This window comes from Equus przewalskii, chromosome 15 (genome assembly GCF_037783145.1).
Source record: "Equus przewalskii isolate Varuska chromosome 15, EquPr2, whole genome shotgun sequence".
NCBI lineage: Eukaryota > Metazoa > Chordata > Mammalia > Perissodactyla > Equidae > Equus > Equus przewalskii.
The window spans coordinates 22,192,971-22,216,865 of NC_091845.1; the positions used below are offsets into that span (position 1 = coordinate 22,192,971).

At 38.8% G+C, this 23,895-nt stretch overlaps 1 protein-coding gene across 8 annotated transcripts in view; it reads left to right on the plus strand.

Annotated features, from left to right (window-relative positions):
- FRMD4B (FERM domain containing 4B) overlaps positions 1-23,895 on the plus strand; it is a 307,937-nt gene that overhangs the window by 274,431 nt on the left and 9,611 nt on the right. For all 8 annotated transcript variants that reach the window (XM_070576838.1, XM_070576836.1, XM_070576837.1 and 5 more), the window contains 9 exons: positions 10,062-10,138; positions 12,547-12,685; positions 13,148-13,289; positions 14,356-14,489; positions 14,585-14,704; positions 15,869-16,097; positions 18,727-18,783; positions 20,014-20,161; positions 23,053-23,172. In XM_070576838.1, the coding sequence (XP_070432939.1) occupies positions 10,062-10,138; positions 12,547-12,685; positions 13,148-13,289; positions 14,356-14,489; positions 14,585-14,704; positions 15,869-16,097; positions 18,727-18,783; positions 20,014-20,161; positions 23,053-23,172 (1,166 nt within the window). The remainder of the gene's footprint in view (positions 1-10,061; positions 10,139-12,546; positions 12,686-13,147; positions 13,290-14,355; positions 14,490-14,584; positions 14,705-15,868; positions 16,098-18,726; positions 18,784-20,013; positions 20,162-23,052; positions 23,173-23,895) is intronic.

The window sequence follows — 23,895 nt, forward strand, 5'->3', positions numbered from 1 at the left end:
TCCACTCGGTACCCTTGTTTGCTTCCTCCTTTCTTCTTCCATTAAATATGAATTTTGCTTCTGTATCTTTATTTTTTCATGTCCAAACAACTTAAGGGTTTAATTGGAGAGGGGATGTTCTATGAGTCCCTGTCCTGGCCCAGTTGCCACAAATGAAAGAATGCATCATTTAAAGGGCCGTGAGCACTGACTTATAAAAGGAGGATCGTGCTTCAGCTGCTTGCACACACCTGTGCACACAGCAAGTTACCAATTGCTGGGCAGGAATGAAGGTCAGATTGGCAAATTCAAATGAAACAAAGGCGGGAATGGGAAGCCTTGTAGATTAGATGTTCAGCCTCTTGCGCCACATGCCTGCTGTGTTATAATTATGTGACTTAAAAACAGGCCAGAAGGAAGAAGATTTGCCAATAATAAGAGAGACTGACTGAGGCCAAAAAGCTGTTTTGAAAAAGGGTTGGTCCAAGATCCACAGGCTGAGGCCTCTGTCCTCTCCTCATAATGTCTATCAGTTAGAGCCTGTGAGTGTTGGTGACTGTGTTTGTTTTACCTCCCAGAACACCCAGCAAGTGCTCTTCATGTATTTTGGCTATAAGGCTTTTGCCACCCATGGAGGCCAAGTTGTTTTCAGTCTGTGTATAATAATCGTGCAGGGCAAGAGTTTGGGAAGCAACCCAAAGCCTGTCTCTGATGTCTGTTTGCTTTGTGACCTTGGGCATGTGGTTTAATCTCTTTAAATTCAGTTTCCTTGTCTGCAGCTGATAGTAATGCCACCATCTGCATAGGGTGGTTGCAAGAATTAAATGAAATTACATTTAGCATGGTGCCTGAGACAGTCATCACTCTGTAACTGGTAGTTGTTCACTAGTAGTGAGGGAGAGAGACAATAAAGAAGGGTGTGAGAAATATTCTTGGATCACTGTTTGGTTAGAGAAGGACCCAACATTGCTACAAATGCATAGCCCTAGTGTTCCATCTGAGAGTTCACACTGAAATTTTCTATTTTCCGAGACTGGTAAGCACTCCACCCCTCCCAATTCATTAATCGTAATGCCCAAAGGCAGGATGCAGTTGAAGAGAAAATTTTAAAATTCTGAATTACAAACCACAAAAATTCAGGGTATTAAAAATTCAGATCATAAACAGTTTTTCTTTTTAATCCTCTGTGCGTGAAAGGTGTCATTGCACACTCTTATGGAATGTGAAAACATACCAGAATTCAATTTCCAGTCGTAGGACATTTGAACTTAGAAACGATGAAGTTTTACTTTAAAAGAAAAAAAAATACAAACCCATGTTCCTTTTAGGTTTTTATTGTTCATCTAGTATTTCAAGGAAAAATGTCTTCTTCACAAAGAAGTTGACAGTAGGTCAGTGGCTGAGTAAAGAATTAGTGTATGTCATGACTGTTTTGTAGCCCTCTGGCAAGTTATTTCATCTGGGAAAACCAGAACCTATCAGAGATGGGAAAAAGAAAAATGGCGTGCTAGTCAAGGTGTCATAAGTAGACTAGAGTGGGAGAAACTGCCTTTCAAGATTCGGATCTTTCTGCATTATAACATGCTAAGAAAGTCTTGTGATGCACCTCATCACCCCAGGGCATCTCAGGGTGGGGAAAGTGTTCCTAGCCTTCAGTTAACTGATTTTTTTTTTTTTTCCCACTGTTGGAATCCCCAAATGCCTAGAGCCAGGTGAATTAAGTAACAAGCACAAAAGTCTTCCTGTTTCCTTGTCCTAAAAGTACAGGGTTCATTTCATTTAAACTCAGTGACTTGCTTATTTTTCTAAGCACAGCCATCTTGATCATTTCTAACCCATCCTTGCTTTTTCCACCATTCCCACATCACCATGGACCTCGATTAGGATGCTACCTCTGATGCTACTTAAATTCTAGATGAGATTAACTGTAGGAGAAGAAGAGAATGTATGTGCTCCAGTCGCACTTTCTACATCAATACAAAACAAAGTATGGTGTGGAGGAAAAAAGTTGAATTGCAAAATGTCACCTGGAGACTGGCCCATCCTGTTTGTAAAGTGTATAATTAAGCTCCAGCCACACCAATAATCAATCTGATTGTTAAAACCTTCTGCAGGGTCAGTGGGAGGAGAACTCAAATCTTACAGCATGGATTTAAAATAAGAACCAGTCCTGCACTCCTGCTTACTGGTTGGCTGACCTGGAGCTGTCACTCAACCTTTCTGGGCCTTTATTTTCTCAACTATCAGATTCAAATAATTCTGTCTGCTCTACCTCACAGATCATTATAGGGACCCAATGAGTTGGTGAATTCTTACACTTAGTAGATATTTTTCCCTTCACACTATACTCTAGTTGACAGAAAGTTTACTGGACAGCATCGGTACTTCTCTTCCTCTCCTATGCTTAATCTCCTTTAGAATTTTAAGCAGTTCTTCCAAGACAGAGAACTCTCAGAGAATCAGTTGGGCATGGTGAGTCTCCATTTCCATGTCACAACCAGCAGGCAGATGGCGAGAATCCAAAGCAGCCCTATTTGCATAAAGTCAGCAAGTCTAATTGCAAAGGACTCTGGGAAGTGTAGGCTCTAGGTGGGTAGCCATGGGCAAAATAGAAAAATAGATCTTGAGGGTGATAAGTAGTTTCTGTCACACTGTTTGTTTCCTTTGAAGTCTTTTAGGGGGATGGTGAGTGAGAGAGAAACAAGTAAGCAAAGAAATAAAGACAGAATTATAAATTTTGAATAGTCTCTGTTGGAAACAATTGAGATGGAGGGACAATAAAGCGATGGGTCGGGAACATTTATTGTGTTCAGGGAAGGCCTTTCTGAGAAAGATGACATTGGGTCAGAAGGAGTCAGGCTTAGGAAGAATGGGTTGGCAGTTCTAGTCAGAGAACAGTGTATGCTGATGGGAAGGAGGTAGGCACATAAAAACTGCGAGGAGACCACTATTGCTAGAGCTCAAAGAGTAAGAATGTTCCCTGTAGAAACTGAAAGATGATGTTTGAAGAAGAGGAAACGGCTGCTGGAGAGTTAAAATCATTAGGTTTCATTATTTAATCTCTTACTTTATATTTCTAGGCATTTGCCAAAAGGCTGAATTGTTGGCACACACAGAAAAATGAAAGATAGCTCTTTAATAGGATGGACTAGTGCAAATGCAGAGAAAACCAGTTAGTACATAAAGCATTGTGAAAAATTGTTCTATGAAGGGGCATAAACAGTAACGCTTTCTTCATTCTGTACTTAGGACTAGAGATCAGTTTGGTTTAAATTCATTCATCCTTCAGGAACAAATTTCTAACAAGAGTGCAATGTACCTGATTTTATATTCTTCCAAAAAAAAATTTATCGAGGCTGTTCTGTTTTCAAGGGCCCTGAGCTAGTACTTTATATTCTAAATAATAAGTGGGATACATTTAAGGAAATAGCCAAGTCCCTGTCATCAAGGACCTGACAATTCATCTGGAAAGACAGCATTATATTCAAACTTAGGGATTTTATTGAAAATAATTAATAACCAGATTAGGTGCCAGCCTATCAGAAGAGATGCGGGTTGCCAGCATCCAGAAGAGCCAGGCAGGTGCCCATGAGAGCAGCTCAGCCCTGTTTGTACGAAATACATGTAGTGAGCACTCTGGTAGCAGGAAGTCATTAGATCACCCTTGGGAGGTTAGAGATTTGGCCACAGAGGAAATTTGGGTGAGATGACATCCTCTTAGGTGATCAGATTTTTATATTTTGTATTTCCTGAAACCCAGAACTACTTCAGCTAAACTTTTTCAAAAATACTCAGAACGTTTTACTCCTTGCATTTAAGACGTGATGTTTTACATGCATGATGTTGTGACATCACATCCGGAAAAGTAATTTGCACTGCCTGAGTGTGTACCATTTGGGTATATTATGAAGTTTTACTTCGGCAAACCTGCTGCTGGTAGCAGGGCCCCTTCTAGTCTGATCAGTTGTTGTAAGTCCCTCTGGTAGGTAACATTTGCATTTAGAAAGCAACCTAAACAACCGTTTTTCCAAAAGGCATGACCTAGTTTGGAGAACTAGAACTCCAGAATTCATTATTTTAGAGCAAAAATTTGATCCTCTTCATCAATACATTCCACCTACCAAAGCCTAGTTGTATCACCAAATAGTGTCCTTTAAGTCAAGGTTTCTCCATCTCTGCACTACTGGCATTTGGGGCCAGGAAATTCCCTGTTGTGGGGGCCTGTCCTGAGCATAGAATGATGTTCAGCGGCATCCCTGGCCTCCCCACTCAAGATGCTAGTAGCACTTCCTCTCAGTGTGATAGCCATATGTCCTCGGGGTTGTGGCTGGGGGTGGGAAGTGATGCAAAATCATCATTGGTTGAGAACCACTAGTCTAAGTAAAATGTGAGGGACTCAGAGTCTTTTCCTACAAATGGCTGCCAGAATTACTGCTTTTTTCCCCTAGTGAGGTGGAACTGGGAATTACTCCTTTTTTTCTTTTTTTTTGTTAACATAACAAATGTTCCTAGAACACTCTTCCCAGGTGAGAAAAACAGGATGGTGTGGTGTGGTTAGTTTCTGGGGTATTTGAAGCCAGGTTGTATCTAGACATGAATCCCAGATCTGCCCCTCTTTAGCTGTGTGACCTTGGCCAATGTACTCCCTGAGCCTCATTTTTCTCTTTTGCAAAATGGGGTTAAAAGTAGCACCTCCCCTTGGGGTTGTTGGGAAGACTCAGTCTCGGTCACATAAACGTTTGACGGATAGATGGACAGCTGGCTCGATAGAAGGTAGGTCAATCTGGCTTTCTAAAAGCGCATAATCTTGCAAAATCTTATTTTTGTTGTACTCAGAAGGCGAAACAGATCCACTAATTGGTTCATGGGTACTAACGGTATATTCATCAATGTCACTTTTTTTAAATGAAAAAAGAATAGATCAATAATACAATGATTTTGTTTTGCTTCCAGTTTTAGCAAGAGATCACTCTATGTGAGTCATTGTTTGGTGTACAATCTTACACTACAGCTATGACTATCCCAAATTTAGTCATTTCCAGGTGAATCTGCAGTTAAAGATTAACCTAAACTATAAATGCTATTAAAAAAACCCCGAAGCCTCCGATGACATCTTTCCAGTCCTCGCCTAGTGTTAAACCCTTGGGTGACATCTACTTTCAATTCATCAAGATTCCAAGACAGTTTGATCCTTTCTATCTGAGACTTTCCTTTGGTCTTTCATTACCCCAGGAGGGCCCCCTTGCCAGTGGCAGGTGCACACTTCTCAGCGTTTTTGTACGTGCTGGGGCACATTCCTTCTTTTCTGGGTACTCCAGATGGGAGGGAGCTTCCTTCCACACATCTCCCTGTGCCCTCGACCCGCCCATCCCTCCTCATCTGTGACCTCCATCATTCAGGAACAGTGAACAGATTTCCTACCTAGAGGGTGGATCAGGAAACCACGGATAAAATCAGCAGAAATAAACAGCAGTTTTTACAGCAGCTGAAACACAGAATTGGAAACCTGAGTGACACAGATGTGTCAACAGAATCACTTGACTGTTTCTCATCAGTGGAAAGACAGATGTGGGATCCAGACAGCTGTGTCTAGTTCTGTTTCTGCTATTCAGTGGCTCTTCTCCCTCTTCACAAAGACATGGTAAAATCAGAGAACTGGACTGAGAGTCCTTCATAGCAATACAACTAGCTTTATCATTCACTGAATGTTTATTCTGAGCCAGGCACTGGGCTAAGTGCTTCATAAACGTGATCTCACGGAACCTTTTGAACAACCCTCCGAGGCAGGCGTTGTTGGTCCCATTTTACAGATGAGGAAACTGAGACTCAGGGAAGTTAAGCAACTTGCCAAATAAAACACAAGTGGTAGAACAACATTGCAAACCAAGGCAGTCTGACGTGGTCCAGTTGGGTCAGGTAAGCCCCATGAGGGAGGGGAGCTGTCCATTATTTGCTGACAAGAATAGGACTCTACACATAGAAGGTGGACAAGAAATATTTATTGACTGACATGGAATGAATAAATGACTCCAAGAGCTAATAAAGTATGTGATACCTGGTTTCCTAAAAGTCCCTCTGCTTTTCCTTATCGTGTTTTTTCCTATAGCCTCCAATATTTAGGAACCATGGTAATTGTGAGATGGGAAAGGGAAAGAGGTGATTTCTTCTAGTTTTTTAAGTCTCTGATGGTGGGATCTAACTAAATATTGATTATAGGTTTCAACAAAATGGCTTAAATATTCAATTCATGCATTTCATTAAATAAACCTTAATAATGTGTGGCAAATTGTTCTAAAACCATCAACTTCCTTTACATCTAAGGAGACAGAGAATTTAGTCTCATTATAATATTTGGCACAAGTTCATTTTCAAAATAGAGTTTGATTCGGCTTTGATTTTCTGTGTCAGTTTTTAAATATTTTGACACTTTTTTTAAGACAGGATGATTACTGAGATAGGCTATGTTCTCTTCTGTTGTAGTTTTTTGATTATCTTTTTGTTAATATCATTGCTTATATTGCTCCTCTTTTAGTTTTTGTATTTTATCTCTATTTATTTTGCAATCTCAGAGTTAATCTCAGCTATTACTCTATCTATTGCTATCTTCTTCCTTTTTTTGATGCTAAAGGGCACAATTAATCATTCTAGACAAGTGTGGAGTAGAAAGAAATCTGGAAGACCTAATTTATAGTTTTATTTTTGCCATACAATTATTTCCTTTCATCATGAACATCATAGATTCTAAAAACAACACAATTTCTAAGTCATAGCTACTAGTGAGTGCCACATAAACAACAATAATTACTAATTAATGATTGTTAGTATGCTCGTTTAATGATCACTTGAGAAGAATCCAGTTTTGTACTCAACTCTGTTGCAAGGCAAATAAAGCTTCTCTTTTTTTTCGAATCTCCAAGAGTGGGAGTTTTGGCTTGGACAATTTTTTTCGGTTTTAATATGAAAATTACAAATCTGTTTGTGTATACACACACATACATATGTAAACTCTAGAACAGTCCCACTGTATAAGGCATTACATCCCATCTGTAATGGTCCTAACCCATATGGGCACCAATGTTCTCCAAATAATAGAAAATGCGAAACACACTTAGTTTCTTTCTACCTTCCTTTGAACTTTGATATCTTTCCTCAAATGCAGAATGGTCTCTTTGCAATTCTTTTCTTCTTTCAGGTGATTTAGAGTATTCTTTATATGACAGGCCATTTTTCTAATGGAGAGACCCCAGGTCAGGTCAGCATGGGGATATTTCTTTGACCAATTTCCCCTTCTTCCATTGGTCTGAAATCTCTGCATGATTTTGGCCAGAGGGGGCCTCTTATTTATCCTTTAAGGAAAACACTGGCAAAAAGGAAGGGAACGAAGGTTGGTCAGTTGCCTGCTGTGTGCCGGGCACTGTCCTAGGAATGTTGCGTGAGTGGTCTTTCAGTAAATGAATTCACTTCACCTCAGCTCCATTGCCATTTTCAGAGCTTCATCCTGATCTCTGAGATCAAAAACACCAAAATAATTTAAAAGCACAATAGAAGAATGATTTCAGACATTTCAAAAGAAAAACTAGCTTATTTCCAGCTGCCGGCTAGATCAAGGGCCACTACAATTAGAAGTATCTTCCTAAAAACTTGAAACATTGATAAGAATCACAGTGATAATAGAGCCCTCCCAAATGATTAGGAGGTGGAAATCTCACTTTTGTCTAAAATAGACCAACTTATGTCCATTTTATATAAACTTCTATTTTTTTATTTTGAGATAAAATAATACAGGAGTACTAAGAATGTGACAACACCCACATAACCACTTAAATTGACAGTTACTAATATCTTGTCATATTTACTTCATCTTATCTTTATTAGTAAGAGCAATAAACATTACTGGTAATGTTGACGTTTTCCGTACCACTTGCCCCTCATACGTTCTGCCACTGCCACCCCAGTGGCAACCGCTATGGTGAATTGAGTTTGTGTCATTCTAATCCACTTTTATGCTATTACAGACACATAAATGAAATCACGTTTTGCATAAACTTTTAACACATCAGGTGGGAAATGGCTTTGCCTTTCAGGCTTTAAAAACTCAGTCTTATTTCCCTAACTTCTTTGGCAAGCCCAGTTGCCGTCTAATTATTTCAAATTCTTTAAATAAACTGAAGCCCTTCACCTTTGAAAGAGGACTTCTGCTTGCAGGGAGCATGTTTGCCGAATAGGATTTCATGTTTGTCAGTGATAAGAGGGGGAGGCAGTGGCTTTCAGAGATCATGTTTCAAGTCCGGCCCTGGTTTTTATGTGTGTGGGAATGGACACAAAGGCAAACACTGCTGGGCTGCACTGTGGCTCTTCCTGTAAAACCTGTTCACGGCCAGGGTGAGTAAACCGGGTAGAAATAGTTCCCTCAGCCAGCCTCTGGTGAAATTTGTGCCTGGATTTAAGCAATTTACTTCCCAGGAAATATCATCGGAATCTCAACTCTACCGCATTTAAAAATTTGTCTCTCTTCTGGGAAGATCTGCTCATGAGAGCTTTGCTTGCCTCTTCCCGATCAGAGGAACGAGTAGAACTGGGGAGGTGTCGCCTGATAGGGTTGCTGATGTCAGTGGCGTGTCAGCCGTGGGAGGCTCGGTTTGTGAAATTCGGTTACACCTAGGTGTCTTGTGAAACTCAGTTCAGAACTCACCGGAGCTGCCGTCTAGGACGGGGAGGTTAGAGAGAACCATGGGGTTTTCCCTCATGTTTCTGTCCCATTTTTGGAACCTCTGGATTAAAAGAATGAAAGCCTCAAATCTATGGACGTTTTAGGAACTCGGTATGTAGCTTTAAACTTTCACTAATTCCTCTTTCAGCTCGGGCGAGTGTTGTTACAGATGACTACATGTTCAGACCCCGAAGGGCTGTGTTCTTAGTGTGAAGGGCTGGTTTATTTTACTGTTTGGGATCAGGGGTCCAGTTCGAACACTCTTGTCTCCTAACTTGCATATCACAGGAACCTCAAGCTCATGCTGTTCCCTTCCATGAGGTTTACATGTTCATGAAAAGTGTTGGTGTCTGTACTTCAGGAAATGGTTTTGCTGATGGAGCATTGCAGAGAAGTTATTATTTAGACAATTAAAATGCCCTTTTAAGATTCTTTGAGCATAATTTTAAAATCCAGCCAAAGTCTAATAATGGAGTGAAATCACCATGCTGTTATTTCCCTAATCATCAAGACTGGAGGTAGAGGAGAGGAATTCAACTATGAAGTCTGAATTGAGAGACAAGATGAGGCTCGGGCTGCTGCAAGGTCTCCCATAAGGGGTTGGGCATGAGCCTGGAAAATACAGCAGGGCACACTCGGTTCTGTGAATGAGCTACTTTTTACAAATTATTTAGTTTTCGAATGGATATTGCTAGTAAAGTCTGTTTCTCCCAACCAGCTGACAACTAACACTGAGTGCAGCATTAGATTGTCAGCGGTGGGGATATACAAGTGGGTTCTAGCCACAAAAACTGGAGGCTTAGAGACCAGGAGGGCATCTCCAGCTTTCACCCCCACCCCACCCCTGCCTCAATTCCTGGAGCTAGATTTCTGTCTAATTTAGGGGAACTCTTGTAGGCAGGGAAGCTGGCGTCATGGAGCATCACCCCTCCTTGGGGTTCTGTTTTACTTTCACTTTGCGTTCTTCTGAAATTTAATCTGTGGTCTCATTGAAACATCCCTTTGACTATCTTTCCATTTAAATATGAAGTCAATATCTTTGATCAGAAGGTATGTACTTACTGGAATCTATGAGAATTTCCTCAATAACTCTTTTATTTAGTTGAGTCAGAGGAAAAATAGTATGCATGTTCCCCACAGTTGCCTGGTTTTATTGTTCAAGGAAGATTTATTGGTGAGGGGAAGATTACTTTGAGAAGGAGGAGTCAAATGGTTTCAGGTTGTAGTTGATTTGTAAAAAGATCGCAACACATATTCATGCTCAATCTTAGCGCGCCTTCTTGATTATTTGATTCTTAAGCTGATTTCTAGATTTAATGAAAGTTAACATTAATTAAAACTTTGTGGCTTTTCTGTTTTCTTCATTTCGTAGTTATTCCAATGGAAACAGCTGGAGAACTTATATTTCCGTGAGAAAAAATTTGCTGTTGAAGTTCACGATCCACGGAGGTAAGGATCACAGCCTTTTTTTCTCCAGGCTCCTGGTGACTGTTTGAATAATGCTGCTACTAATATTCATGTGCCAGTTTTTGCCTGGACATGCGTTTTCATTTCTCTTGGATATATACCTAGGAGTGGCGTTGCTGGGTCAAATGGTAACTCTTTCTTTAAACTTTTGAGGAACTGCCAGGTCGTTTTCCAAAGTGGCTACACCATTTACGTTCCCACGCACAATGTGTGTGGTTCTAGTTTCTCCACATCCTCCCTAACGCTTTTTATTTTTAGTGGTGTGTGTGTTTTTTAAGAGCTATTCTGGTGGTGTAAAGTGGTAGCTCATTCTGGTTTTGATTTGCATTTCCCTGGTGACTAATGACGGCTGAGCATCTTTTCATTGCTTATTGGCCATTGTATATCTTCTTTAGAGAAATGTCTACTCAGATCCTTTCCTCATTTTTAAATTTGCTATTTCTGGTGACTTTAAAAAGAACAGTTGCCAAGTTATCAGATTGAAGTGAAGGCAGGCTTATAGTTTCTCCAAGCTCTTCAGAGGAATTCTTTATCAGCGTTGCTGTTCAGATTCGTTTATGGATGTTTGGAGGTCAAGGGGATGGGGAAAACAGCTGTGACAAAAAGATAGCTTAAAGAGATAAGCTAAATTCCTGCAAAGAACATTGGTTCCTTTCTCCCCTGCCACACACAGTGTCTATCTGCCTTTCTCCCCCATCCTTCTCTCATGCTCTCTCTTCCTCCGACCCTCTCTCCTCTTTTTCATTTGGTGCATAAGCAGTACCCTGGATCAGTTTCAGATTTGCATATTTTCAGACAATATTATTATTTACCCTCTGATAATTTCAGAGCCCAAGAAGTCTACCTAGAACTGAGATGCTCTTTCACCTTGAGGAAACTGCAGATCCCTCAGGTTTTAGTTGCTTTGTCTTTATTTTATTTTATTCTTTCAGTCTTATTGAGATATAACTGACATACAACACTGTTTAAGTTTAAGGTGTACAGCATAATGACTTGACTTACATATATTGTGAAATGACTATCACAATAAGTTTAGCTAGCATCTATCATCTTGTGTAGATACCCAAAAAAAAGAGAAACTTTTTGTGTGTGTAATGAAGACTTTTAGGATCTACTCTCTTAGCAACTTTCAAGTATAGCTGACAGCAGCATTAACTAGAGTCACCATGTTGTACATTATCTCCCCAGGACTTATTTATCCTAGAACGGAAAATCTGTACCTTTTGACGCCCTTCATCCAATTCCTCCACCCTGCTTCGTTGCTTTGTTTTATAAGTATTATCACATTTATTCCCAACCTTTTGTGATGATTGCACACCCTATAGTTTTTACCTAAATGTTTTTAGCGTAGCCTCTAGTTTGACTAATTCTTGTTTTTTTTTTTTTGAGGAAGATTAACCCTGAGCCAAGCTGCTGCCAATCCTCCTCTTTTCGCTGAGGCAGCCTGGCCCTGAGCTAACATCCATGCCCATCTTCCTCTACTTTCTATGTGGGACGACTACCACAGCATGGCTTGACAAGCGGTGCCGTGTCCGCACCCGGGATCCAAACCAGTGGACCCTGGGCCGCCGAAGCAGAACATGTGCACTTAACCGCTGCGCCACCGGGCCAGCCCCTTTCTTTTCTTTTTTCTTTAAAAGATTTTTATTTTTCCTTTTTCTCCCCAAAGCTCCCCGGTACATAGTTTTATTTTTAGTTGTGGGTCCTTCTAGTTGTGGCATGCAGGACGCTGCCTCAGCATGGCCTGATGAGCGGTGCCACGTCCGCGCCCAGGATTCAAACCGACGAAAACCTGGGCCTCTGAAGCTGAGCTCAAGAACTTAACCACTCGGCCATGGGGCTGGCCCATTTTGACTAATTCTTACCTGATTTTGAGTGTGTATGTATGCATTTTTTAAAATGCTAGTTTTATGGAAAGCTATTATGTAAATGTGATTGGTTTTTTCATAAAAGGAGAAAATCAGAAGCTTGGACCCTGTCAGCATAAGAGTGGATGGAGAAAGTCAAATACTGTATGATGTCACTCATAAGTGGAAGATAAAAACAACAACAAATACATAGATACAGCGACTACATTGGTGGCTACCAGAGGGGAAGGGGAGCAGGGAGAGCAAAAAGAGAAAAAGGACACGTGTCCAGTGATGGACGGTAATTAGATTTTGGATGGTGAACACTATGTAGTATATACAGAAATCAAAATATAATGATATACACCTGAAATTTACATAATGTTACAAAACAATGTGACTTCAATTGAAAAAAAAGAAAAAGAGTATGGCAGCAGAATAACAATGAAAAAGAATGCTTGTTAACAACATTATTCACTGGGTACTTTTTGTGTTGTGCTGGGCCAGAGGTGAATAATTTGAGTGCTTTCCTTAATATTTCAGGATTTCAGTGTCAAGAAGAACCTTTGGGCAAAGTGGCCTCTTTGTGCAAACGTGGTATGCAAACTCTTCGCTCATCAAATCCATCTGGGTAATGGCCATTAGTCAGCATCAGTTTTACTTGGACCGGAAGCAAAGCAAAGTAAGTAACTAGAAGCATTTCTATAGAGACAAACTCCTGTGCCATTTGCTTTCTGTTCAGAAGAAAAGCTTTCTCAGAAAAGATGCAAGCACATGGGTTTTTGTTGTTTCTACCAACTGTTTTAATTTTTCTTACATTTAAAAGATGAGCGATATATAGCCTGACTAGAAAGTAGTAAGATTTACCAACTTTTTGGCACACATGTGTATACGCATTGGTGGTGTTGCTGGTGACATTTTAAAGCTAACGATTGAACTATACCACGAGAGAGAATCATGCATAGTTGTTAAAATATTTTAGCTGCAAAGCCTTATATTTTGTTTCTGAAGAGTGTCTCTTTAATATATAAAAACTCTAAATTGTCCTCCATGTTGACATTTTTATTCTATAGTAATTTAATTGTTTTATTAATTTGAATTAGGTTTAATTGAATTAATTCCATTTCAATGCTGTTCAATTTAGGCGAAAATTCCTTCAGCCAGGAGTTTGGACGACATCGCCATGGATTTGACGGAGACGGGAACACCAAGGGTCTCCAAACTGGTGACATTGGAGGCGAAAAGTCAGTTCATCATGGCAAGCAATGGCAGTTTAATCTCCTCAGGTAACATTTTGCATTAGAGGAAGTATAAGCAATCTTTATTTTATTTCACACTTAATTTTGTCGTATGCAGCAGTTTCTAATACAAATTTTAAACTAATTTTAAAAAAGAGTATAAAGAAAGTTAAATTATAAATAGCCAGGTTGTATAAGTAACACTGGATGCAAATATAGTGAGTGCCTAGGGGTGGCTAGAAAGGATATTTTCTTTCCATAAATTCTGTCAGGTTCTTCCCGCAACATTTAGGGGTTTTTTTGTTTTGTTTTGTTTTGTTTTTTGAGGAAAACTGGCCCTGAGCTAACATCCGTGCCCATCTTCCTCTACTTTATATGTGGGATGCCCACCACAGCATGGCTTGCCAAGCGGTGCCGTGTCCGCACCCGGGATCCGAATCGGTAAACCCCGGGCCACCAAAGCGGAACATGTGAACATAACTGCTGCGCCACTGGGCCGGCCCCGACATTTAGTTTTTGGTACAGACAATTGTCTAATTCTAATTCTCTAATGTCTATCATAAAATCAAACATGACTACAAGCTTTGAACCACCCCATCCCCTCAGGCAATGTGATGGCTGCCTCTAAGCCCTTCCACTGTAGAAGTTCTGGAATCTCTTATCACTAAGTATATGTAACTCCGCTAATGTGAATTTTCCCATCTAAATCCCATTGCCAACTTGTGAATCTGAAGCACAGAACATTCTTTTGCCTTGCTTGCTTGCTTTCTAAAAGAACATTCTGAACGACTATCTCAAGGTACATCTTACTTTCTCTCCTGCTCAGAAAAATGAAATTTTTCCTTGGGTGTGTCTTAAACATTAAGCATTTTATCATTGCTTCTAAAATGACTGAGCCAAAATGCAAAAGGCACATTTTATTACGAGGTTCTGTTTGATGCCCAGAAGCATGAGAAAATGTTCTCTAGTTTCCTTTTATTATGTTCAGAAACAAGGAGAAAAGAAATAAACTATTATTTAATAAGAGGTTTGGCTTTAAAATCCTTTGTCCTTTGCAAAGGAAGGAAACGTGCCCTTGTATAAACCTTCCCTGCTCCCGCCCCATCCCCCCCAGGTTCTCAAGACTCAGAAGTAAGTGAGGAGCAAAAGAGAGAGAAAATTCTTGAACTCAAGAAGAAGGAAAAGCTGTTGCAAGAAAAACTCCTGAAGAAAGTCGAGGAGCTTAAGAAGATCTGTTTGCGGGAGGCTGTGAGTGTCTTCTGCTTTTTTTGGACTCTTAAGTTGTGTTTGACCGCTCCAGCCAAGGTCAATTATCCCCCTCTCGATTCCGTCCTGTTTTACAGGAGCTCACAGGCAAAATACCAAAGGAGTATCCTCTGAACATAGGTGAGAAACCTCCTCAGGTCAGAAGGCGTGTAGGTACTGCGTTCAAATTAGATGACAACTTGCTGCCCAGTGAAGAGGTATGAGCACCGGTTCTGAGTATTTCTGTTAACAATGAGACAGAAAAGCTGTCGAATGAGTGTGGTTGGCTTGTTCCTTTGGTTTTTGAGTCACTGCTGCACGTTTTCATCTCACCAGCTGAAATTGACAATGTAGACCAAATGGAAGTCTTTCTTTCATGCACAGTCCAATTAAAATTGAGTTATTGCTCACTACTTGACTCCCCCAAACATAGCGTCAAAAGAACCCCAAATGTTTATAAATTGAGAAACATTATTATGAGTATTAAGAACTCCAGCATTAGACTCTTCCACTTAAGACTAAGTAGCCTTTGGCAAATAGTTTGCCCTCCCTGAAGTATCATTTTTTCTAGTCTCAGTTTCTTCATCTATAAAATGAGGATAATGTTGTTCTCCCCTCTCAGGGATACATGGAGTATTCAATGGGGTAATATGTGTACAGCACTCACATATAACAAAGTTAAAAGATTTGTTAGCCAATATAGTGTGTACTTTCTCATTTACACATCATCGGACAGTATGACCCTATTCATATTTGTTGCAGAAATTTAGCCATCTTGCCTTTAGAAAATGCTAGCAGTTTCCATCAGTAATAGAGTGGCTTTGCTATTTGTTGAGTGCTCACTGTATACCCAGCTCTGAGTTAAGCAATGTATATATGTTATCTCATTTAATCTTCACCATGCTTTTATAAGGTAGATGTTATCTCCATTTTACAAATGAAAAAAACTGAAGCATTAAAAAATTAAGCAGTGTGTCCAGGGTCATGCAACCAGGAACCACCAGAAAGAGGAATCAAACCCAAATTTATCTGTTTCTAAAGCTGTGCATGTGACTCAGACTTTCTGTATCTGTGAATCTTGGGTTAAGAATCCTCTCTTGAAAAAATATGATCTTCACCCAACCAACTGAATGAATGAAAGGACATTCCCTGCTTTGAAAAGGAGAGAGGTTTGGACTGAGAAGTTTAAGTAAATGGGTGAAGGAGGTGTTGTCTTCTAGGAAACTGTTTGCGGATACCTATCCAGTAAAACTTAGGAAGATTTTCTTCTCAAAAAGCATCTGATCTGTGAATGCACAAGAAATATCGCTTTATTATCCAGTGCGTGTGAGAGTGACTGTACGTGTCCATAAAAATAAAACAGTATCATTGTATAAATGCAGGATCCTGCTTTGCAAGAACTGGAGAGCAATTTCTTGATACAGCAAAAGCTGGTTGAAGCTGCAAAGAAACTTGCCAATGAGCCAGACCTTTGCAAAACCGTGAAGAAAAAACGAAAGCAGGATTACGCGGACGCAGTGAAAAAGCTTCAGGAGATTGAAAATGCAATAAATGAATACCGAATTAGATGTGGAAAGAAACCCAGCCAGAAAGCAACAGTTATTTTACCAGGTTAGTAATAAGCCAGGTTTTTTGAGTCACATAGTCAATACTCTTGATGGTATGGAGCGTTTCCAATGCAATTCATTTGGTGAGAGATAAAAGAAAGAACAAGATTAAAAGTAAATTTTCTAGGATGAAAATGGTTTGGGATTTCAGTTAACAAGTGTGTGAACTTGGTTTTCAGTGTCATTCACACTATTATACTATACTATTCCATTGCTTTAATTTTCAGGACGAAAGAAATACACAGCAATATTACTTCATAGTAAGACAGATTCACCTTTAACTGGCCTGATGTCAGTGCAAGAAATACATTTGACAACACAGGGCATTAAGAGAGCTGAGTCCTCCCCAGTAGTTTCTCAAAGGCTTTTAATGCAGCAGACCATACAGTTTTTTAAGGACCTATCCAACACACGTGCATAGGAAGCTATTTAAAGATATGGGCAAATATTCATGATAAAACATGAAATGCAGAAATGCAAGATACAAAATTGTAACCACAACATGATCTTGACATTGTATAAATATGCACAGATAAAGACTGGTTGAGAAATATTTCAAAATACTAATAGTTGTAGAATTTCAAGTAACAATTTTCTTCTTAGTACTCTTCTGTGTTTTCAAAATTCTCAATATTATGTGTCTAAGACTTTCATATTCAGAAAAAGAAACTGAGAAATCTCATATAGATTGATTTCAAGTCCAATTGGCCTTAAATATTTATTAGCATGGTTTTCAGCCTTGATTTTTGGTTGAAATATGATTATATTTCTTTGACTCCAAGACTGGTTTTTTTTTCCCCACATTTAAACATCTGTGAAATTGGGATACTATCTTATAGATGGTGTGCTACAATTATGGTTGGCAGTACTTTTTTTTACTGGGACATAAAATAATTATGCATCTTAGATTTGACAAAATATGGTACCTACATTTAAAGTATACTTGAGTTTAGGGTATACTTTAGGGGATATATGATTTGTATATATATATATATATATATATATATAGTTCATATCACATAAACTATAGGATTTATATGATTTATAAAGCAGAGATACAGCTTTTGGAAAGTGAACACAGAGACATCCACACATAAGTGTTAGTCAGCTACAGCTGGACAGTTTAGGATGGCTTTGACTCTGAATGCAAAATCCAGTTGGCCTTGGCGGTGGTTACATTTTGGACCTAGAGAGACGGGTGATTAGCAGGGGGCTTTACTTTCGTAGCCATTTGTTGTGGCCCATTCATTACCAAACTGTGCGAGATTCAAGTGTTCTCCTTTACAGTGACTGACATTTGGGCAGCAGATGGTGCCCATGGTTGAGCATATATTGGGTGGATTTTTAAAGTGTGCCTGACAGCTGACTGTACTGGCAACTGCCTCGTCTTCAAGCTCCACTGTGTGTCCAATGAAGAGATAGTCTGCCTGGCTCTGATAGAGACTGACATTTGAGATTGGATGGGGGAGATTCCCATCATAATGGCTTTGAAGCTTACATTGAGGTGTCATAGTTGCCTGTAACTTTTCCAGTACTTGACAGAGTATGGAATGATTTGCCAAAGCAGATCAACACATCTGAGATATCTCTTTTTACTAAATAGATTTTTTTTAACATTTGATGGGCACCAGTAATACTCAGATCATTATGGGCATTTCCAATCACCAGAGTTCTTTCGCCAGAATGCTGTGTCTAGGTAATAAAAGTAATAAATATAGCTAACATTTATTGAGCATTTCTCTTGCACTGGGAGCTGGGCTAAGGGCTTTATGTCCATTATTTCATTTAACGCTCAGCACTACACACTAGGTACTATTCTTACCTCCGTGTCAGTGTTGAGCCAGATGCTCAGAGAGATCAAGTAATTTTCCCAAGGTCTTGTAGTCAATAAAATTGACAAAACCAAGATTTGAACCCAAGTCTGTCTAATTCAGTGGTTCTTGACCAGGGGCAGCTCTGTACTCCATGGAACATTTGGCAACGTGTGTAGACATTTTTGGTTGTCAAAACTGAACATGGCGCTGCTGCTGATAGCCAGTGGGTAGAGGCTGGAGATCCGATAGTGCAAAGGACAGCTCCCCCTAACAAAGAATTATGCAGTCCTAAATGTCAATAGTGCCACTGTTGAGAAACCCTGGTTTAATTGAAAAGCTCATACACTGCAAAGTGTCAACACTCTGTTAATCAAAGCCCCTTTTCATCAGGGGAGGGGTCAAAAAATAAGCTATACTAACAGTAGATTCTCAGATGAGCATTCAAGTGTATTTTATATAACAGTTAGCATTTATGACATGAATGGCATGATTTTTCTTTCCAGTTTGTTAGTTGTAAGCCCTCAGTGTATAGAGTAAAGATTTTGCTCTGTGTGGAAGCTAGTTGAAAACCAAAACTGCCTTGAGGTCTGTTCCATTTTAAGGAATAGTCCAATGTAATATCTGTACAATATGTAAGATGTTTATATCATCAGTAGTAAATGACTTTGTTCTTATAATAGTTAATTATTCTTAGTGCACTGTAATTAGTTACATTTATTGAAATAAAATAAGATGCGCTTCATTGAGAATTGCTTGATCAAACTCACTATAGATGTGTAAATGCACAATCATACTAATGGTAGTTATTTTTATTTGCAGAAGACATAATCCCATCAGAGAGCAGCTCCTTGTCTGACACTGCCACCTATGACGATCGTAAGTAGCGCCCCTTTTTTGGTTTAAATGTTACATATTCTGAAATATTAAGATAATTTTTTTAGTAAGGTAAGCCTTTGTTTTTCTTTAGGGGACAGTAGATTCAACTAACTTACATTTATGCAGAGCAGTTGGGAAAGGGGGATTACAGTTAACTTCTACACAGGTTAACTTAGCATTAAATGCAGTACCGTACAAACTGCATGACTTTAGGGAATCAGAAAACATAACATGAGCAAGTCTTATAGATTCCCAAGGAGTTGCATAAATAATACAAAGAGTCCTTCACCCTGCTTTCCCAAATGGTGACATCTTATATATTTGAAGTCCAATATCAAACCAGGAAATTATAGTGTAGACTTTGATGATCATTGTATTCTGGATAACTGGGAGTTTAGTTTATTTTCCTTAGGAAGAAATACACATTTTAGAAATTGGGTTACATGTCATTGTGTCAGTTTCATAGAGTTAGGCTGTATCTGTTGTGATGGCCTGTGTTTGTTCAACACATTTCATGATGGAATGGATTTCATATCAAGTGATAGAGTATTTCCTTGTAATCCCTTGTACTTAAGCAGAGGAGTAGCTAGCTATCAAATGTGATTTAAAGAATTCAGGAAAGCTACTAACTCCTGCTGTTTAATCTTCCCCCCAAGTTTTATGGTGCATGAAATTCCACCATTTCAAAATTCTTCCTTTGAGCTGAGGTTTAGTCATGCTTGCCATTCCTCTTTGAAAATACAAATATCAGTGGGAGACATAAGTCTCTAATGACTCAGTATACATCAGTTTCATCACTGTCAATGATAGGATGAGCCTTTGGTCAGCCAGAGAGGCCTAAGAGCTTTAAAAGGGGAGTTGAACAAAAATGATCCAGGCCAACTTCCTCTTAGCCTTTTACACACTGGAGCTTTTCTGTAATATAGCTTTAGAAAAGCTATATCAGTCTTTCCACCTGGGTGATTTCTTTGCTCAGAGTGGCACCTATTGAATTGGCAAAAGTTGATCAGGTCCCACAAGAGTATTCAGTAATTTCTTTTTTTAGCATATAAAATATAAAAACAAATTTCTGGAAAGTTACATCCTTCTAAAAACAACATCACTGGAAGAACACTTAGTTCACCAAATATTCTAGTTTTTTGGAGGAAGGGGTGTTGGGAAGATATTTATGTACTTATTTATTATTTACCTACTTATTTATTCATTCATTCATTCATTTACTTATTTTAGCCAATGACACCTTCGCTGTTGCTGGGCAGCGATCAAGTTCAGTACCTCATTCTCCAAGAATTCTTCCCCCCAAGTCTCTTGGTATTGAGCGAATCCACTTCAGGAAGTCATCCATCAATGAGCAGTTTGTGGATACCAGGCAGTCCAGGTGAGAAGTCACATCATCAATAAGTGATTGCCTCACAGCTATCAGCTCTTTCCTCCAAAATAGTCTACTCATTTTTGTATTACGTTATTTCTCCTTTCAGAAGGGGTTATTTTGTAAAACCAAAGCATTGAAACTAGCCCAGTTATTTGTTGGTGACAGCAAGTGGAAGTATTTTTTAAGAGCTCTTTTAAAAAAATTTTACTGTTTCCTGGATTTTAAAGTCTATTTGATTTATGTTAAATTATAAGAACATTAATTATAATCTAGATTTGGGTACAGCATCCAAAGTTCAGTTTCATAACCCATACTCTCAGGAAACTGTCATTAGATACCATTTTACCAAACCAAGTGACAGGACTGACTTCTGATCTTTCAAATAAAAATGGGATTCCAACTCATTTGTAATCTGTAAAATAGATTATACAACTTTTTTCTCAGGTGTCTCAGGTAAATATTATCAAGGCAATAACACCAGATTTTAAAAAGATACGGACCAGCGATTGCTAGAATTTGTCTGCATAGATTAATACTGTTTTTTTAATAGGACCCAAGAGAGGATTACCAACTCTTTATTTTGCCTAATCAGAATGTTCAAACAAACAGCACCATGATTTCATGAAAAAAAATGACATTTAAATATTGGAAATACATCCATCGTCATAATAATAATAAGATGAAGTTAATGTTTATTGAGCACTTACTATATGCTAGACACTGTTCAGAGTGTTTTAATATATATTAATGAATTTAATCTGCATAACAATCCTGATAGTATTAATACTATCGTGACTATTCACATATAGGTACACCGAGGACCAGAAAGCACGGATAACTTGTTGGGTTTATCAGCTAGTAAATGTTGGGATCAGGATTTGAACCGAGGTAGCCTGACTCCAAAACTTGTGATGTGATGTTAGTCAATAAGTTATACTGCATCTCAGTGAAGATGGAAATTAATCTCAAAATAAAGGAAGATTATTTAAATTAAATAATATTTCACTTATGAAAAGAAAACCAATGCTTTGTAATAGTTCTAATTTGTCAAAGACCAGTGAAAACTTTTATCATATGTCAGCCCCAGTTTGTGGATTAGCACTTAAGAACTTTTTGTCTTAAACAGTAGAGATTCAAGTGTCTAGAGCTGTGCTGTCCAGTTTAATTAAAAGTAAATAAAATTAAAAATTTAGTTCCTCAGTCATTCTAGCCACATTTCAAGAGCTTAATAGGCACACGTAGCTAGTGGCTATGATACTGGGCTGCACAGATATAGCACATTTCCATCCCTGAAGAAAGTCCTATTAGATAGCACTGGACAAGCATGTTTATTCTATTAGGGAAAACAAACCTATTTTAACAAAAGGAAGAATTATAACTGGGAATCATTATCTTAAAAATTATTATGCCCACCTCCCCAATAGCTTAAGATGAGTTTGTTCTTGGATCCAAGAATTTCACTTACAGGAATTTTTCCTATTGAATTAATTAACTACAGGATGCTCATCACAGCATTGTTTACACTAGTGCAAATTGAAATTAACCCAAGTGCTCAACTAGTGGATTGTTTAAATAAATTATGTTAAGTCTTCACAGTGGAATGCTATACAGTCATTAAAATAATATTGTAGATGATTATTAAGCAACACAAAACGGTAGATACAAGTTTGTTTCCCTTTGAAGTGAGTTTTGAAAGAAAATATACAGTAAGATCTCATCCTTTGTTGTTTAAAAGTATAAATGTAGGGCTGGTCCCATGGCCGAGTGGTTGAGTTCACATGCTCTGCTTTGGTGGCCCAGGGTTTTACCAGTTGGATCCTGGGTGCGGACCTAGCACCACTCATCAGGCCATGCTGAGGTGGCGTCCCACACAGCAGAACTAGAAGGACCTAGAACTAGAATATACAACTATGTACTGGGGGGTTTTGAGGAGAAGAAGAAGAAAAAAATAAAAGATCGGCAACAGATGTTGACTTGGGGCCAATCTTTAAAAAGAAAAAAAAAGTATAAATGCTTATAAGTATATATGCTTAGGAAAAATACCTGAAAACATTTAATATTAACTGGTTATATGTGAAGTATCAGCTTATGTTCGTTTAAATTTTTCTTTGTCTATATTTTTTAACTTTTCTGCAGTGAACTTGGTGTGCTTTTATAATATGTAAAAATTTAATCAAGTCGTTTTTAATTAAAAAGTTGACTTCAAATTGTGTCTTCACTGTGCAGGGAAGTAGGCAACGTGATCTAAGGACGTTTCCTTTTAGTCCAGGGGCCAGTAAACGACAGCCCACTGGCCAAATCCATCCTGTGGCCTGTTTTTGTATGGCTCATGGGCTAAGAATGGTTTTTATGTTTTGAAATAGTTGGAGGGGATATCAAAAGCAATAATATTTTGTGATGTGAAAATTATATGAAATTTGGATTTCAGTGTTCATAGTCAAGTGTTGGCACACAGCCACGCCATTCACTTGCATATTGTCTACACCACTTTCGCACTTCAAGGACAGCCTTGAGTAGCTAAGACAGAGAGATCATCGGGCCTGCAAAGCCAAAAATATTTACTATTAGACTCTTTCTAGAAAAAGGAGTTGCTGACCCTTGTTCTAGTTGCTTTCAATCTATTTTATTCAGTACATTCTTTTTTTAAAGTCTTTCATTTTTTTCCTTCATATTTATGACTCAGAGAATCAGACCACTTGTGCTTCCCCTAAAACTCATCTAGGATGTACCAGATACTAAACCACAGACACCCTTCCCAAGTTTCTCCCTGTGTTCCCTTTCCTTCAGTTTCCACTAAGTTTCAAATCAGCTCATGACAAGTTATTTGTTTAGCAGAGACAAGTTTACCAGAGATGCTGGGGAGCTCATCATTTCCTGAATTCTTCTTCCCATCACAGAGAAATGCTGTCAACACACAGCAGCCCATACAAAACCCTGGAGAGGCGGCCCCAAGGAGGACGAAGCATGCCCACCACACCGGTTCTTACCCGAAATGCCTACAGCAGCAGCCACTTGGAGTAAGAGCCCTTTATTCCACTTGCTTTGACTCTGTTGATTTTGTTTTAAGGTTTTGTTTCACATTGTGTTTTTAAATCATTTTAAGGGACTTTCTGCTGCAGGATTCTATTTTGTGGATCTGTGTTTTCTACTCACAGTTTCAAATATGTCGGTGAAGAAAATGAACTTTTTGGAGTATATATTGGATATTTTTGTACCTTAATTTTCCAAGCCAGACATTGTCATTCATTATTCAATGGAAGATGAAGATAATAGCAACATTTTGAAGTGTTTGCTGAAGGCTGTGCTAACTATTTTATATTCCCTATATTATTTAGTCCCCACAACAAGCTTAATTGTAGATATTAGATACTGTATTAGTCCTCATTTTACAAAGGAGGAAGCAAGATTCAGAGAGGTTAAATATCTTGCCTCCACCCTGGTGTAGGTATCCTGCTGTCCTGGTGGAGGAGGGGACCCTCCAAAGGCATGTGGGGTTTTTAAGGCTGTGCTGCAGGTTGAGCATCCTCAGTTTATCTTTTCTATCCTCAAGAAAGGATGTGGATTGTGCCATTGACAGAACCTGGTTTTTTTCGCATTTTGACCATGATAGTGAACTTACACGTGAACCAACAGATTATGTGAACCAGTAGCTTCTGTTGTGCGGTCAGCTTTGGAAACTTTAAAAGTCCTCTTGCAGTTCAAGAGCTACTAAATCATTCAGCATGGTGTTCTTTTTTCTT